The sequence below is a fragment of the Oryzias latipes genome, chromosome 7, assembly GCF_053564925.1.
Source record: "Oryzias latipes strain Hd-rR chromosome 7, Olatipes_Hd-rR_3.1".
Lineage (NCBI taxonomy): Eukaryota > Metazoa > Chordata > Actinopteri > Beloniformes > Adrianichthyidae > Oryzias > Oryzias latipes.
This window is the reverse complement of record NC_136243.1, coordinates 3823443-3840133: the sequence shown is the minus strand read 5'-3', so window position 1 is coordinate 3840133 and position 16691 is coordinate 3823443. Positions and strand designations below refer to the sequence as shown.

Here is a 16691-nt window from a genome sequence, read left to right as displayed (position 1 = left end):
GTTTGAACACTTGACTGATTTCAAAGTTCTGGAGTGAAGGAGAACGCCATGTGCAGATCCTTAAACACTGACCCTAATAACATGTTTTCCTCTTTAATTGTACATTTGTTGTTTTAACCCTTTAGAAGCCCACGTCTACAGCACTGTCCAGTGTTAAAATTCCCCGTAACCCTTGTGCTATCCTAGGCACTTTGACGTTGGGAGTTGGGTCATCTAGACCCACTAGACAGTGCTCTGAACCTTTTTTCTTCAGTGATTTGTGATCTTCACTGGTGTCCATGGATTACATGAAATCTTTCCACCTTTATCCACCTTTGTCATGATAGGGAGAACACGTCAATGGAAGGGTGGGGTCATCTAAGATAGCACAAGGGTTAAAGGAAAACGAGCCCTAAATGTTTCAAATATTAAAGCGTTATTGTTCTTCCAGCCAAAAGCATCGTTCTAACGTGTCGATTCTTTAAAGTGGATCAAATACTTGAACCACATTTCTGTTCCGGTTCATGTCAGTCAATAACTTTGTCTCCTTTGTGTTTGCATCACATTTTATTCAAAACTGCATGGATACATTAATGCACATTCAAGAAAAGAGGAACGACTGGCAGTTCCATGGAAAACAAATGTACACAATTTACAAACTTTCAGGGTGCATGCCACGTCTCTAAAAGGTTCCACTTAAAAGCTACACGGAGTAAAATCATGAACATAAACGTCTACATCTGGGATTCTGCCCAAACAAGGCGGGCTTCACAGGCGGAAGCGGTCGGAGAAATTGGGCGACTCTGGAACCGTGAGGGGGATCTCGCTCTTCTTCACCGTCACGGGTTTGTACTGCCGGATGGGCTGAGCCTTATGGACCTGAGGACAGAGACAGGCGTTCAAACGGCTGAGCAGAACTGTGCAGACGCTGATGCACAGCAGGTTTCAGCGCTCGCCGTTCTCCAGAGAACAGTCATGAATGGGTTCAGGTCCAAAGCAGATGAAGCTCTCTGGACCAGATGAAAATTCTGAACTTTAGCCTGGTCTGCACCGCCAATGTGCGCACTTTCTAGTTACCATGGCAACAGTATTACAGCTGAAACAATGGAGCTAAAAATCAAATCTGGAAGAAAACCCCTTTCAGCTGCTAAAGGGGGAGGAGCTTCTTCACTCACCTGTTCCTGCCGCAGCATGGCAATCTCCTCTTTGATCCGCTGCTCCTCCTCTCGCCTCTGCTCCACCTCCATGCGTGCTCTGAGCGCCTCCTTCTCGCTGACCGTGCGCTCGTACTCCTGCCACTCTTTGGCCCGCCGCTCCGTTGCCAGCTCAAAGGTTTCCACTACTGTAGAAGAATGAACGTCTTCTCAGGAGAACCGGAGGACCAAGGTGAAGACAAGAACATCATGAGTTACACAACGGCGGAGAGCGCCGAGCCCGCCCGCGGCGGAGGCGCTCTCCTGAACGCACCCCAGCTTCTTTGCAGACGGTCACTTCCAGTCAGTCTGTTTTCAGTGAAAGGTCTGGTTTTGTCTTAAACTCTTCACAGGACTGAAGAAATGAACTGAATAAAAGTGAAACCTGCACCATCAATAAACATGAATCCTCACACTGAAGCCACGAAGACGTGGATGGAAGCTTCTTACTACGGGTGGGGGTAGAGCCCCATGAAGCCGTGGAAACATTGCAAAAACCTGGCCTTAAACCGGAGTTAGTCATAGAGTCAGCTGTAATGTGACTGTGGTCCCTGGCCGTCATAAATTTACCAAACCGCCCCCCTTTATAAACCAGGTTTATCCTGTATGACCTTATTAGGAGAAACCAAGTGGAAATGCTCCAAGCAGCCACAGAACCTTGTTTACCAGGAGCCGTGGTCATGAAGGCCGTTTGGGATTCATGCTTTTTTCACACGAGTGACATCTGAACCCCGGTTCCACCAAACAATGCTTCATGTTTCATCAACCACGTGAACTGCACCGTGTTTAGGGACACGCGGCCCTGAACATCGTGCCGAGCCACTCACAAGCGCCGAAGCGTCCGTGTCACACGGGCCGTCCCTAGTTCTTACCCAGCGTGGGCCGGCTCTCCTTCTTGGGCCTGAAGGGTTCTTTATGAATGACTGTGTTGGGCCGGGCCTTGAATGCTGCTGCCCCCTCCTGGTGCTTCTGCTCCTCCTTCACCTTCAGGACACAGAGACATGAGGCTCAGTGGGAACAGGAATGTGAAGCGTGTCGGGTCCTGCGGTACCATTTGCTCCCAGCGGCTGCTCTTCACGGCTCCACGTTCATCGATCAGCAGCTTGAAGGGTTCTGGCTTAGTGGGCTCAAGCTTCTTCTTCTCAGGAAGAACCACGGTGTCAAAGTCCGGCAGCGGCTGCGCCTTGAACTGTGGGACCTGGACAGGCGGAGGGAGCAGCATGAGTGGACTGTGGCTGTGCTCAGACTGCTGGTTAAGGACGGAAAGGCTTCACCTCCTGGTTTCTCATTTCCTCAAGCTTCCTCTCCTTTAACGCCCGCCTCTCCCGCTCTCTCTCCTCAAATGAGAAAGGACACACGTCCAGGTGGTGGTCCTCTGGGAGGCGGGGCTGGAACGGTAGGCCAAAGTGAGGCACCGGCGGCGCCTTCACAGGAGAGGGCTGCTTTACCTGAAGCAGCAGGTCAAAAAAGGGCCATGAGTGAGCTGGAGGGATGCTGGTTGAAAGGACAGCTCTAGCTTTCTTACCTCTTCAGCCTTCCGTTCCACACGGATCCTCTTCTTGAGGGCAAAAGCAGGCGATTCCGGCACAGTGGGATGCAGCACCTTCTTCTCAGGTAGGCCCTGTCCACAGAGCGACATTACGTCACCTTGCTGTGGGAAGGACCGAGCCCCCCAGTGCCCTTCCACTCCACTCACCACAACCCCGTCCAGGACCTTTTTGGGCAGAGGGTTGGCTTTGAAGTTGTGGGGCTTCTCCTCATCCTCGCTCTTCTTGGTGGCCTGCCTCTGCTGGAGCCTCCTCTCCAGCTCCAGCTCAAAGCCTTGAGGTACGGTTGGCTCCTTCACCGGCGGCTTCCTCAGCTCCTCTGCTCCCTCCAGGATCTTCTTGTTCAGCTCCAGAGCTTTGATTTTGAACCTGCCGGGAGGAAACAGACGTCCAACAGCGTCCCAACAGGGCAGCACCAGCGGGCGTGCGGCCTTACTTCTTCTGCTTTTCCATCTCCTCTGCCTCCAGCTCAACGCTGCTCTTCACTGAGGTGGGTCTGCTTCTCTGCCGCGTCATCAGGTGGGGGGAGTGGGGCTGGGTGAGCTTCAGGTGGCTTGCTTTCACTGCCAAGAAAGACATAACGGTGAAGTCAGTCGTGTGACCAAACTGCACAGATGCACTTTGACGTCAGAATAGTTTCATAAAAAGGTAGAACCCCCGCTGCAGGAGCTCAGCGGGTTTTTGGTTTGTAATGCTTCACTGCAGAGACCAGCTGCTTTCACATCTCCAACCTTCGGACTTCTTTAAGATTGTAGATAATTAAACTTCTGTGTGCTTCTTGTGTGCTTTCCCACCTTTCTCCTGGATTCTGCGGCTGTGCATGTGATAGCGGACGGGGGTTTTCTTCTCAAACTGCTTGATCTGCTGGGCCATGGGCACGTAGGCATCAGACTCTTCCTCCTTCCTCTTGTTACCCGCTGACAAGTTGAAAGGTTTGGGCATGGTGGCTCCTCGTCTGGCCTTTGCCTTTAAAACCAGAAGCCGTTAGGTTCTCCTCAGGGTAAAAACAGGTTTGAACATCAATGAGTTTCAGTGAATGACAAAAAACTAAAGCTGGGTCCGAATCCCCTCCCTAACCCTAAACTACTAAAAAAACTAGTTAGTGCAGGAAGGAAGCCCTGGATGAAGGCCATTCAGACACCATGCTTACTACTTTTTTCTAAACGGTGGAAATGACGTCATCGATTTAACGAAGTGAAAATCTAATTAATAGGAGCGTTTTGGGACGATCATTTCTGAGTCCACCGTCTTCTGAGGATAAAAACTTGATGCTTTATTTAATACATTTAAATACATTTTTGGGCAAATATATATAAAACATACAAATATAAATAACGCAATGCATTGTGGTCTATATTCGCCGATCTAGTGAGCCCTCTGGGAAATTTGGAGGGCTCTGGATTTGGGAAATGTAGATTCAGACAGAACTAGAAAATGGAGAACCCTCTACATAGTGAGTAGTGAAGGAATTTGGACACAACCTCAGTCTATTTGACACCTCAACTTCCATAACGAAGGCGGATTCCCTTCAGAACAGGCAGCAGAGAGGTTCAATGTTTAGTTTACGGTCAGACCAAAGGGAGAAAGTCTGCTGGGAGGAGTCGGGTGTTTACCGGAGAGGCAGGTTTGCGGAGCTGATGGACAAAGTCCACCTCCGTCTTGGAGGACTGTATTGAAGTGGGGGCTTTGATGCGGCCGTCTGTGCTGAAGTGGAAGTCTTTCGGCACGGTGGTGGAAAGCACCGCCTTCTTTGGGGGAGGATCTAAAAATAAAAAAGAGCAGCAGACGGCGTGAACTTTCGTCGTTTCCCCAGCTGACGTCCAACAGCCAGGCTACTCACTGCCTGCCAGCGCAGCCTTGTAGCTGGCCTCGTTCTGCATGCGATGCAGGGCCACCTCCCTCTGCAGGTTCTTGATCCGCTCCATCTCCAGCTCCTCAGAGGACACCAACCTGCTTGGACAAAACACCCACCACCTCTGAAACCTGAAGCTGGCATCCCGGTGGGTTCTGGACAGACTGAATGTGGACTCACTCTTTTTTGACCGTGGAGGGGACGGCGCCGTGGCTGGCGTTAGCAGCTGGAGCATTCAGCCGTGCACTCCTGCGACAGCCCAGCTGTGTAGCGCTGTCTTTTTGAGCGATGGGGGTCCTAGAATGAAGACAGCGGGGATCAGCTGCTGCTGCAGGGTCAGTTGTTACATACTGTACTATGTTTGGAAGAGCATCTCGCACCACTCACTCTTTGGATTTCTTTACTGGCGGTGCAGTCTGAGTGTTGGTCATTCTTTTACGCTTTAAAACCCTAAAATGAACAAAAAACAATCAACAGTCGAGGTAAACCAGAAGGACCAGATCGTTTAACCCAAAGGGTTGGTAGGCAACAGAAAACGTGCAGCAGTCCATCTTCACTCCCGCTGCTGCAGCTTTGTGCACATCATCATCATCCAGGGCTCCAGACTATTTTTTTTCACTAGGAGCACAGTGGCCCCCAACTGAAAATTTTAGGGGCACAACCAGAAAATTTAGGGGCGCATACCATAAATCACTATTCTAACCAGATGTACTAATTTCCACTGTATTACTAATAAATACTTTAATAATAGATGCAGAAATTACAATGTGCTGGTTTAAATTTGGTGTCACATTTTATTCTGCACTTTTGAACAAGAAGGTAAACTGACGGCACCATCGCTGTCATGACAGTACAAATAGTAAACAAAATACCATACATTTAGAATTAAAAAAAAGTTTTTAGTAACAAAGTGATTACCGTAGTAACCTTTCGGTCATTTCACAGTTACAAACAATACTTAAATGTTTGTAAACATTAGGGGATGGAAATACATCTGCGCAGATCACCTGGGGCCTGTTTCAGAAAGGAGGTTAAGTGTAAACTCTGAGTGCGTTAACCCTGAAATCAGGGAAACCCTGGGTTTTCCGTTTCAGAATGGGAGGTTTGTTAAACCAGAGAAAGCAGAGTAAGTCAAACCCGTTTCTGAAAGAGAGGTAACTTATACTCTGAGTCAGTGTCCATGGTTACTTACGCTATGAACCTAACCTGGTCGGGAGCAGGTTTTATTCTCCAAACTCAAGGTTTCTGCCGGTCCCCTCCCCTTTTTAAAGACGAAGCGGTATTTTTCGCTTTAACCTTCATTGCCCACATTTCCGTCACACAGAGACGGTATAAGTGACAAGAATGGCTTGTCCTTTTTGGAGGACCCAATAGACGAGGAGGCTGCATTAATTCATAAAGAATTACATTTAACTCGTACGAGGATTTTGAGAAGACTCAATATTTTGTCATTGCTCCATACGTTTTTGTTTGAGCGTTACCGTTTTTCATTGCAGTCAATTACATATACAAAATGAAATCAACATTAGGTCTTGCTATGTAGATGTTTCATATGTCAAATATTGTCAACAAAGCCTACATCCATGACATGCTCACATTTGACCTGATTGAATTATGTTTTTATACTTCATTTTTAGCTGCTGCCATGTTCTTTTAATTCCTGCAGGATTGCATCTACATGAAAATGAAATCAGGGACATTGAATTAGATTAATGTAACAATTACTTTTTGGAAACACAATTTGCTAGTACTGCTTACTTTCTTAATCCCATATAAACCTATACCACTTGATCAATACAATGGTAGTGTTGCAGCGTGTGTGTGCTGAGCGGGGTGCGAGTGCAGGTGCAGATGGGGGGGGGGGGGGGCACGGAGCGGAGGTGTGTGCGTGGTATATATTGTGTGTTCGGAGGACGGACCACTTAGTTAAATAAAGAGAAGGTGTCATTCCCAGAATAACTGTTTTGGAGTCATTCTTAATCCGCTCTGGAGGTTGAGGGTTTCCAACGGGAAGTGAACCCCGAAGGAGAATTCCCTTCGGCCCTGAAGGAAATCTCCTCTGACCACGGTCGGTCGGAAAGACGAGAGAAAAGAAAGGAGAAGTCTTCGCGCAGCGAAAGGTTCAACAGTAGACAAAAGTTCACTTTTAAAAACACAATTGCATGTATTAATATTAAACTGACCAACGTTTGCAAGAGGGGAAAGTTAACAAAAAAGTCCTCTAAACATTACCGACGTTAAATGCATTTCCCCCCAGATTGGTTCTGTACACTATGCAGCAATTCATGCAATTACACCAGGAATAACACCTTTTTATTTCACACCTTACGCTATTTAAAAAGTTATTACAGCCAATATTTTATAACAATGATTTAAATGCAAACTTCCGCATTAACTTGAGCAGCTATGTTTTCCCACGCTAACTGTCTCTGTTTTGCAGATGCAGCGGTGTTGCTTTTTTCATCCAGAATATGTGCTCATATTCACTGTAACTCTGCAGCAGCACGTCAAGTTCAGCTGGCGAAAAATATGCAGACCTCTTTTTTCCACGGTTGCCATGGTGACTCGTGATATCTGCGCTCCATTGATAATGGCTTCTTATAGTCGCGGTGCGCACGCTAAACTCCGAATCAGTCCACTCAGAGTTGATTGACCTAACTCGGATCAGCTTCTCTGAAACAGAAAACTCAGAGTTGTTAATCTCCCGATTGACCAACTCAGAGTTCAAGTTCAACCTCAGAGTTGGTTGAACCTCCTTTCTGAAACAGGCCCCTGGTGTGTGACGTATATTTTTGTTTTTACTCCAACATCACCTGTCAATCATCACAAAAATATCACGAGAAAGGGGTGGGAGCAAGGCGCCAACCTACACGAACACAGCTGGAAATTTAGTACTGAACTGACTGAAAGCTGCCGTACAGACTACAAAACAATGCATTATGGGACATGCAGTGATGAAAGTCAGGCAAGGAAAAAATCCCTGAACTTTTCTTTGAGCGATATGGCGGGCACAGAGCGAAATTTTGGAAAAATACGTGGTCTTAGATGCATTCTGGTGCATTCTGGCAGCTAGTTATTCACTTCTTTATCAAGAAACTAAGACTAATTGGAGCATCATGATTTGTCATTCAAACCCCTAGTTTGACTCTCCATTAAGGACTTGCTGGTCCTAAAAAAGAATTTGGAAAATTGCTCAAAGTAACACAATCCTACAATCTACGCTTTTCCTTAAAGCTGCAAAACATACAATTGCTAAAATATAGTAACATCAAAGCCCCAAATGGCAAAAAGAACACAAGTAACTATGATATTCTATGAAAATACCTCAGTTATTTATACATTATTTCTGCTTTAGAAATGACTGATGTACAACATCCACTTGCACTGTTTTCTCAAACTATAATTACATCAAAATATGGGATCTGCTTTAAACTATAATTCTATAACATAATACATCAATTCTTTAACACCAATACTAAGTAATCTGGGAAATATCAAAACAAACATACAAACTAAACTAAACATTGTAAACATTATTTTTTAAGGGAGTGCGGGTCCAAACCATCAAATACTTATAATTAATGTCAACTATACTGAACTAAATCATGGTAATTAGGAAATACAAATAAATTAGATAGAGAAATGTATTCAAAATAAAAACTGAAACTCAAAACTAAAATTGAAATTATTTCAAAATGTGGTTTTGAGATTATTTTACACAAAAAAGTATTTGACCTACACTACCTTAAAAATCTTTTTTTTTTTCCAGCCAAGACCACTTCAATTTGTTTTTTATCGTCTTCTCACAACTGAGGTCGTGACCACGCTCAATAATGACGATGCCTGCCATTATTTTAACACAAATTTGATCGCAAACTCTTCAGATGTGTTTGTGAAAGTTTAGCGTGGGTCCGCCAGTTTTGGTCTCTAGGGAAGCAAGTCACGCTGACCACGTGGTGCAGACAGAGCCAATCAGACCCGTCGACGCATCCGAAAGCAACTAAAACGTCCCGTCATTGGTCAATTAGGCCGGGAAGACGAGAAATGGCCACGACCATAGAGGAAGCGATCTGCGGAGAAATATAGAAAATAAAGCTAAAATTAGCTGATTTCAGACCATTTTCTAATCCGGAAAGCGATTTGTCCGTAGAGATCAGGTCTTTATTTCCCGGAAAGTACGTTCGGTTTGCTCAAAAACCCGGATTTCCGGGAATTCCCGGAAGACTTTCATCACTGGACATGTGTCCTGATGGGTTTTTGTGGTTCACTGATCAATTAAAATAATTTAATATGCCAACTGATTAAAAAAAGGCTACATACATTACAAAACATTAAAATAATTATAAAAGATATAATATCACAAATCACAGATCATACTAAGGGGAAGAGGCATATAAAAACTAAATTGAATGTTAAGGACAACAACTTCCTGTTCTGTGTGTTCGCGTTTCATGAGTATGTGTGCGAGTTTGTGTGTGTTTGCGTGCGTCTCATTGATTATTTCATTGATCATTGACGTGCCCCTTCCACGTTTAATCAAAAACGTCGCAAAATGCGACCATTTAGTCGCAGTCTGGGGCCCTGTCATCACAAACACAATCCATTAAAAACTAAAAGAACTTTAAAGAAACACCAAAGAAACCTTCCCCCTAATGAATGAATCCATGTTAATGATAATAAATTCCTCTCTGGAAACAGGTTATGTGCTATAGTCTTTTAAATATGCAGTTGTTAGACACTGAAACTGCACTAGTTAGAGTCTCTAATGAATTGGTATTGGCCTCAGAAAAGCGACTACTTTCTATTCTTGTCCTGTTGGACCTCAGTGCAGCCTTTGACACTATCGACCACAGGACTTTACTCCATAGATTAGAGCAGGACATAGGGATCAGAGGATCTGCTCTCCAGTGGTTAAAATCCTATTTATCCGATAGGTATCAGTTCGTTAATGTAAATGGACATTCCTCTCACTGCACTCGAGTTAACTATGGAGTCCCACAGGGCTCAGTCTTAAGACCCATCCTGTTTACGCTTTATATGATACCCCTAGGAAACATAATCAAGAAACAGCATTAATTTTCATTGCTATGCTGACGATACGCAGTTGTATTTATCCATTAAATCTAACAAGAATGACAATATAGAGAAACTGAACGCCTGCATAGACATCAAGACCTGGATGACAATTAATGACCTCCTCCTGAACCCAGAAAAAACTGAGGTCATTATACTAGGTCCTAAAAACCTCAGAGATGCTCTGTCTGCTCAGATCAAAAACTCATCCATGCATTTGTTACGTCGAGGCTGGATTACTGTAACTCCTTGTTAGCAGCGTGTCCTAAGAGTTCCTTAAGAAGTCTCCAGCTTGTTCAGAACGCAGCAGCTAGATTGTTAGCAGGAACTAACAGAAGAGATCACATCACTCCTGTGTTAGTTTCACTTCACTGGATCCCAGTTGATTTTAGAATCAAGTTCCTCCTATTAACCTTTAAGGCCTTACATGGCATCTTTGGGCTCTTGCACTACACACACTGTGATCCCACTGCAACCACATGAATATTTTCATGGGACCTCCCGCCTGTACGACAATCTGTCCACGACTGTACCCACAGACTACCGAAAAGTCTGACTGTCTGGTGTGGCCTAAAAGTGGTATCATCATAACTAAACACCCACTGGGTACTCTGTAAAAAAACAGGTCAATGATGACTGTGTGGTTCTGTGAGATCAGCAGCGGCGAACCTGCTTGGCTGGGCAGGGTGTTCCTTCACAGCAGTTCTCGCTCGAGCAGCCTTCCTGGTTTCTGCCCCCCACGACGTCACAATGTTTGGGGGTGGAGATGTGGTCTGACCTTCAAAATCAAGCAGAATGGTTTTTGGACACACAGGTAAAAAGGATTTAAGAAAAGAATTTAACCCTCCCGTTATGTTACAAGGCAAATTGACCCGTTTAAAAGTTTGAACATCTAGGAAAAACAGTTAAAAGGTGTTTTTTCAATATGAAACTTCATTCAGTGCTTCTCAAATAGTAGGGCGATGCCAGGGGGAGCGCATAGTAGTGGCAGTTTTAGGCACAGGCAATACGGGCATATTTGTTAGTATAAGTTGATTTATATTGATTTTTTTCTTTTGTTATTGTTAGAAGATACAGTTTTAGGTATACTTAGACAATTTTTTAGATACTAACCTAAAATATTGTCACAGCGCGAGTGTGTGGGGAGGGGTTAGGGGGGCGTGAAACGTTTTCTTCTTGCTATGGGGGGGCCTGGCAAAAAAATAATTGAAAAGTACTGCCTTAATTAGTGTAATCAACATACAATATAAAAATGGTTGATCTCACATATTTGCAACCCAACCCCCCCAGTATGTTTCTATCACATAGATACTGTTCGGGTCAATTTGAACCAGCTGTCAAACTGGAGGTACAAAGATGTCTTATTAGTGTTTCTTTCTTTGTGAGACATATTTCTCCCCCATCACTCGCACACACACACAGGTGTTATGACTTTTGACAGGAACCATCAATGCAAGCAAGCAGTGTGATGACATGTCACTCTTGTGCTGTGTAGATGTACAGACACACACACGTTCATATTGCGATCGCTTGTCTGTTGTATTGTGATGTTTGTTTTTTCTGGTGCATGAATGTAAAATAGAAATTCAAGATTTTTCAATGTTATGTAAAACTATTGTATTTTACATGTTAGTCTTTCAAAAGTAATACAGTAGTGAAAAATAGAAAGATTGAACATTTATTTTTTTTATTAATTGAACCACTACCTGTTAGAGGTAAGTAACACCGTTTAACAAAATATAGATAGAATAATTAATAATGGAGTAAGTTATGAAATACTCACATTGCTTGTTAGGATTTTTGGGGTTTCAGATATATTTTAACTAATTAGACATGCACCAAGTCAAATTGACCCAGGAACATCATCTCTGTTCCTCACAATTGAACATAACAGGAGGGATAACCCTTGTGCTATCCTAGGCACTTTAACATTGGGAGTTGGGTCATCTAGACCCACTAGACAGTGCTCTGAAGCTTTTTTCTTCAATGATTTGTGATCTTCACTGGTGTCCATGGTTTACATGAAATCTTTCCACCTTTATCCACCTTTGTCATGGTAGGGAGAACACGTCAATGGAAGGGGGGGGGGGGGGGGATCATCTGGACCCCATAGGATAGCACAAGGGTTAAGAGAACAAATGAGAAGCCACAAAGGTACCAGAGCTGCAGTCTGGAGCAGTTGGAGGGGTCACAGCAGCTTCGGCTCCTTTGTGCTGCATGAGGTCAGGTTTTAAGGGGGTGACCAGGTTCCCATCCTCCCCAGAGGCCCGTTCATCTGCTCAACAGAATCAGAACATCACTTAGTTCCTACAATCTAAAACGTGCAAAAACTCATGTGGGGAGATCATGAGAAATCAGGTTTTATGAAGAACCAGTTGGTTTACAAAGAAGACGGTCGTAAAATCAGATTTAAGGAGATTTGTCTGAATGTGACATTACAGTGTTGCTATATGAAGCCAGCCTCCCCTGGAGGACTGGTTTGAAACCGAATCTTACCGAACCACCGGTCGTCGGTCTCTGCGTTCACCAGCTCCATGAAATTTTCGACGTGAGACGGAGCGTCGAACTCGTAGAGTTCGGAGGCACCGGGCTCGTTTTCGGTCATTCTAGTCGAACAGCCTTAAGACGGGAGCCTGAGAAAAACATGGAACAGCTAGAGGCTAAGAAAACTCCAACAAGGACACGGACGGTGATGCACTCATCATGGGTTAACACTACGAACACGACCGAAGAAGCAGCAAAGAAATAAGCTAGTCTAAACGGTAACTAACATTTTCTGAATATTTACCTTAAAACACCACAAAGAACTCGCCAAAATGCTCAACGTAGACTTCCTTTGGAAGAACGTCGCGAACACAACTGCAACCGTCGCCCACAGATCCGCCCTACTGTTTAAAATGGCGCCACTTTGAACCAGCCAATGGAAAGCGTCTGGATGAGAACGCCGACGCCTATTGGCTAAAAGAAGGCAACGTATGACGTTTTCTGACCACGTGACTGAACTCTACGCAAAAACAACACTCCGGAATTTGTTTTTTAAAAATGTTTCACATTAACCAAAAACAGAAACATCTACGTTTATATAAGTATTACACTATGGGGCGCCGAATGTAAAAATTAACCTCATGACACATCTATTTTACAGATGAAGCTATTCATGTTATGAAGCTTCTTTTTCTTTAGCTTTCCACTTTTCCCTTCAGGGGTGGCCAAAGCGAATCAACTTCCTCCATCTATTAAGATGAATGACTAACATTTATTTATTTACTTACTCATTTTTTAATTTATTTGAATATAAACACTGCCCTCAAGAAAAGAACCATCCTGTATAATATTATTATGTAACTGTTGTATTGATTAAACTATTGGTATAAAATGAATGCCATTTATTTGAAGACAAAGTATAGGGTGACATTTGTATAGTGAAATCACCCTAAAACAAAGAATAGGAACATATAGATAGATAGATTTGTTCCTATTTTTTGCATAGAAGAAATTAAAAGCATAAACGTGCATAGTTTTAATATGACCCCTGAATTGACACGCTAAAAACGTGAACAACAAGATAATCAGCATATATTTTGGATACATGATCTGCATTTGCCATGTTGATTTCTAAAAGTTATTTTTTGCATAATTAAAGTAATTCCTCTTTGTCATGTGCTTTATTGATATTTCGGGATTCTTAATTCTGTCTGCTAAAAGCTAGGAACTGGATAATAATAAATCATGTAATAAAATGGTTACGGTAGAACAGGGGTGGGATTATATAAATTCACTTCCTTCCACTCCCTTTCAAGCAATATTTATTAATATGTCTAAATATCATAAGTTTGATTCGTCATTGTATGAATGTATAACTGATGATGATTGTTGTTGTGTATTATTCTTATTTGATTGTTTGAAATAAACCATTTTAAATAAAAAAATAATAGCCCTGCAGCATCATGTGTCAACATGTGTTCTAATAAAGCCCCTGCAGCATTAAAAGGAAAAATGATAGTCCTTATCTGGGAAATGTTATACCTTCCTCCTGGACTCACTTCTCTGATTTTGTCAGTTGAAACCCGCACAATGAACTGGCATTTTGCAAAAAATGTGTTGACATGCATGCACTGCACTTGACCTCACCAAGATGGCGGTGGTCTCCTCCCATGAGGAACCACCTGATGTCTCCTCTAGCGATAGAACTCATTGTGTAGATCTGCTATACCTAAACATCAATCCACTGAGCTTGATGCTGTCATTAGTCGACTCTCTCTCAATAAATCTCCTGGTTCAGATGGGCTCACAGGCGACTTTTATAGACACTTTTGGGAAGATATCAGAAATTTACTGTATCAAGTCTTTTTGGAAATCTTTGAAACTTACACACTTCCAACCACAATGAAACATGGGATTATAGTTTCTATCCCAAAACCTGACAAGGATCCTAGACTTATAGACAACAGAAGACCTATCACCTTAAGAAATTCAGACTACAAATTATTAACATACATTTTCGCTTCTCGTCTCCAGACGGGACTTTCAGAACTTATTGCGGAAACACAATCTGGTTTTCTGAAGGGCCGTTCAATTCATAATAATATAAGACTGGTTATGGACATCATTGAATACCGACACCTTGTAAAAGATAATGGTTTTATTCTCTTTCTGGATTTTTACAAGGCCTTTGATTCAGTGGAGCATCCGTTTATAATGACAGCACTGGAAAATTTTGGTTTTGGAACTAAATTTAGAAACCTGATCTATGGTCTATATCAGAATATCAACAGCTGTGTTATCCTTCCTAATGGCACCACCCCAAGTTTCAAAGTCGATGTAGGAATCCCTCAAGGTTGTCCCATCTCTCCATATCTGTTCTTATTAGCTACTGAAATGTTGGCCATTTATATTAAGAATTGTAGTGAAATCAAAAAGTTAAATGTCTTGGGCACAGAGATCATTATTAGCCAGTTAGCAGACGACACAACACTGTTTTTAAAAGATGAGCATCAAATTAAAGCAGCTATTGAAAAAGTAAAACACTTTTCCAAAGCATCAGGGTTAAACTTAAATTTAAAGAAATGTGAACTGTTGGCTATTCATGACACACCTTTAAAAGAAATCAATCATATCCCCATTAAATCAGAAATTAAATACTTGGGCATCTATATCAACAAAGACCAAAAAATAAGCCAATCAAGGAATGTGGGTGAAAAACTTGATGAATGTAAGACGAGGTTGAATATGTGGCTCCAAAGAGACATATCGCTGCTGGGTCTGTCTGACAAAGATGGAGGGTTTGTCTAGATGTATTTATCCATCTTACTCTAATGCCATCCCAAACAAAATGATCAAATCCGTCAACCAAATGACTTTTTACTTTATTAGGAGAAACAAACCTCATTACATGAAAAAAACTATATGGTCAAAGAATTTAAGGATGGGGGTCTCAAAGTTATTGATTTTGACTGTCTTAACGGAACCCTGAAAATAAACTGGTTGAAATCGTGGATCAAACACAACCAATCCTTCTGGTTTTGTGTCCCAAATTATTTATTTAACAAATTAGGCGGGTTAAAGTTGGTGCTTATTAGTGATTTTGACATTAATAAGCTCCCTATAGCATTATCAGAGTTCCACAAACAAATTCTGCTATACTGGAAAATATTGTATGTGCATAATTTCTCACCACACTCAAATATCATTTGGAACAACAGATACATCCTCCACAGAAACAAATCTTTGTTTTTTGCTGAATGGTTTGACAGAGGTGTCTGGTCGGTGTCTGATCTGATGGATACGGAGGAAAATTTATTAGATTATGAGCAATTTTGTTTAAGACATAACTTTAATCCTCCTATTTTAGAATTATTAAAAGTACGTAATTCTCTTCCTCGAGAATTTGTATTTCTAACCAGGAACACAATGACACATGTAAGGACAAAACCACAGTTAGCCACATTGTCAATTGAAGGATGCCCTCTAATGGACAGAAAATGTAATAACTCATTTATCAGAAATTGGTTCATTGAAAGGTTTTTTCCTGGTCGACAGAACAAAAATAATCTTCTTCCACTTTCGGCTTCTCCCATCAGGGGTCGCCACAGCGAACGAGTCGCATGGTAAATTTGGCAATGTTTTATGCCGGATGCCCTTCCTGACGCAACCTTCTCAAACCGGGCTTGGAACCGGCAGAGGTAGAGAAGGGAACAGGGAGCAGCCCGGAGTCGAACCCTGGTTTCACGAACGGAAGGCGCCGCAAACCAGCACGAGCTAAACTGGCTCTCGACAGAACAAAAATAATACACTGCAGAAATTTGAACAAAATGTTGTTACTAAATTAAGAACCGAATTCATGAAACTTCCTATTCCCCCAAAAGTTAAAGAAACACACTTCAAAATTATGAATGATATTTATCCTTCCAAAGAACTACTTAGATTACATTTCAACATTGATGACAACAGCTGTTCCTTCTGCCAAACTGCTTTTGAAGACATCGACCACATATTTTTCCTGTGTGATGTTGTACAAGTGTTTTGGTTGGATGTTTACAAATGGTTAAGACATAAATTTCCATTCATCATGGACTTCTTTTCCAAAGAAGTCATAATCTTTGGCCTGTCAATACACAACAATGTAAATAATGTATGTATCAATACTGTGTTATGCTTAGCCAAGTTTTTTATACACAAAAATAGGTTACAGAAATGCCACCCCAGCTTTAACTTCTTTAACAATGAGGTCAATTTATACTTAAAATCCATAAAGTTAATCGACTCACCTAAAGCCATAACAATTTATGACACCCTGAGTGATATTCCCAATGTCTAAGACAGTTTATTTATATTTTGTATTCCCCTGCATTTTGTAACACTATCCAACTCTGAAATTGTTGTTTTCTTATGTTATACTTTTCCCTGATTTCTCTATGATTATGAATATAAATAGGTTTATGTTTGCATACTGATAAGAATTTTTCCTTTTTCTTTTTGCTTTCTTTCAAATTGTAGTATTCTCTTTTGTATTCGCCATATTTTGTAAGTTTTATGTAAATGTTCTGG

At 42.2% G+C, this 16691-nt stretch overlaps 1 protein-coding gene across 4 annotated transcripts; it reads right to left on the bottom strand.

Moving 5' to 3' along the window:
* Positions 1 to 527: 527 nt before the first annotated feature.
* tpx2 (TPX2 microtubule nucleation factor) lies at positions 528 to 12578 on the bottom strand. Of its 4 annotated transcripts, none has more exons than XM_011472981.3 (17): positions 12433 to 12578; positions 12141 to 12277; positions 11803 to 11919; positions 10314 to 10422; positions 4959 to 5021; positions 4752 to 4868; positions 4560 to 4669; positions 4333 to 4481; positions 3514 to 3685; positions 3156 to 3282; positions 2869 to 3088; positions 2698 to 2793; positions 2447 to 2620; positions 2224 to 2370; positions 2045 to 2156; positions 1155 to 1339; positions 528 to 858 (listed from the first exon to the last, which is right to left on the bottom strand). In XM_011472981.3, the coding sequence occupies exons 2-17, from the start codon at positions 12247 to 12249 to the stop codon at positions 748 to 750; spliced, it is 2118 nt and encodes a 705-aa protein (XP_011471283.1). In that variant the 5' UTR covers positions 12250 to 12277; positions 12433 to 12578; the 3' UTR covers positions 528 to 747. The 4 variants fall into 4 exon arrangements, with proteins under 4 accessions (XP_011471283.1, XP_078806180.1, XP_020557297.1 ...); XM_078950054.1 differs by having other exon boundaries at positions 1155 to 1321; XM_020701638.3 differs by having other exon boundaries at positions 4560 to 4672; positions 12433 to 12572.
* Between the last annotated feature and the right edge of the window lie 4113 nt (positions 12579 to 16691).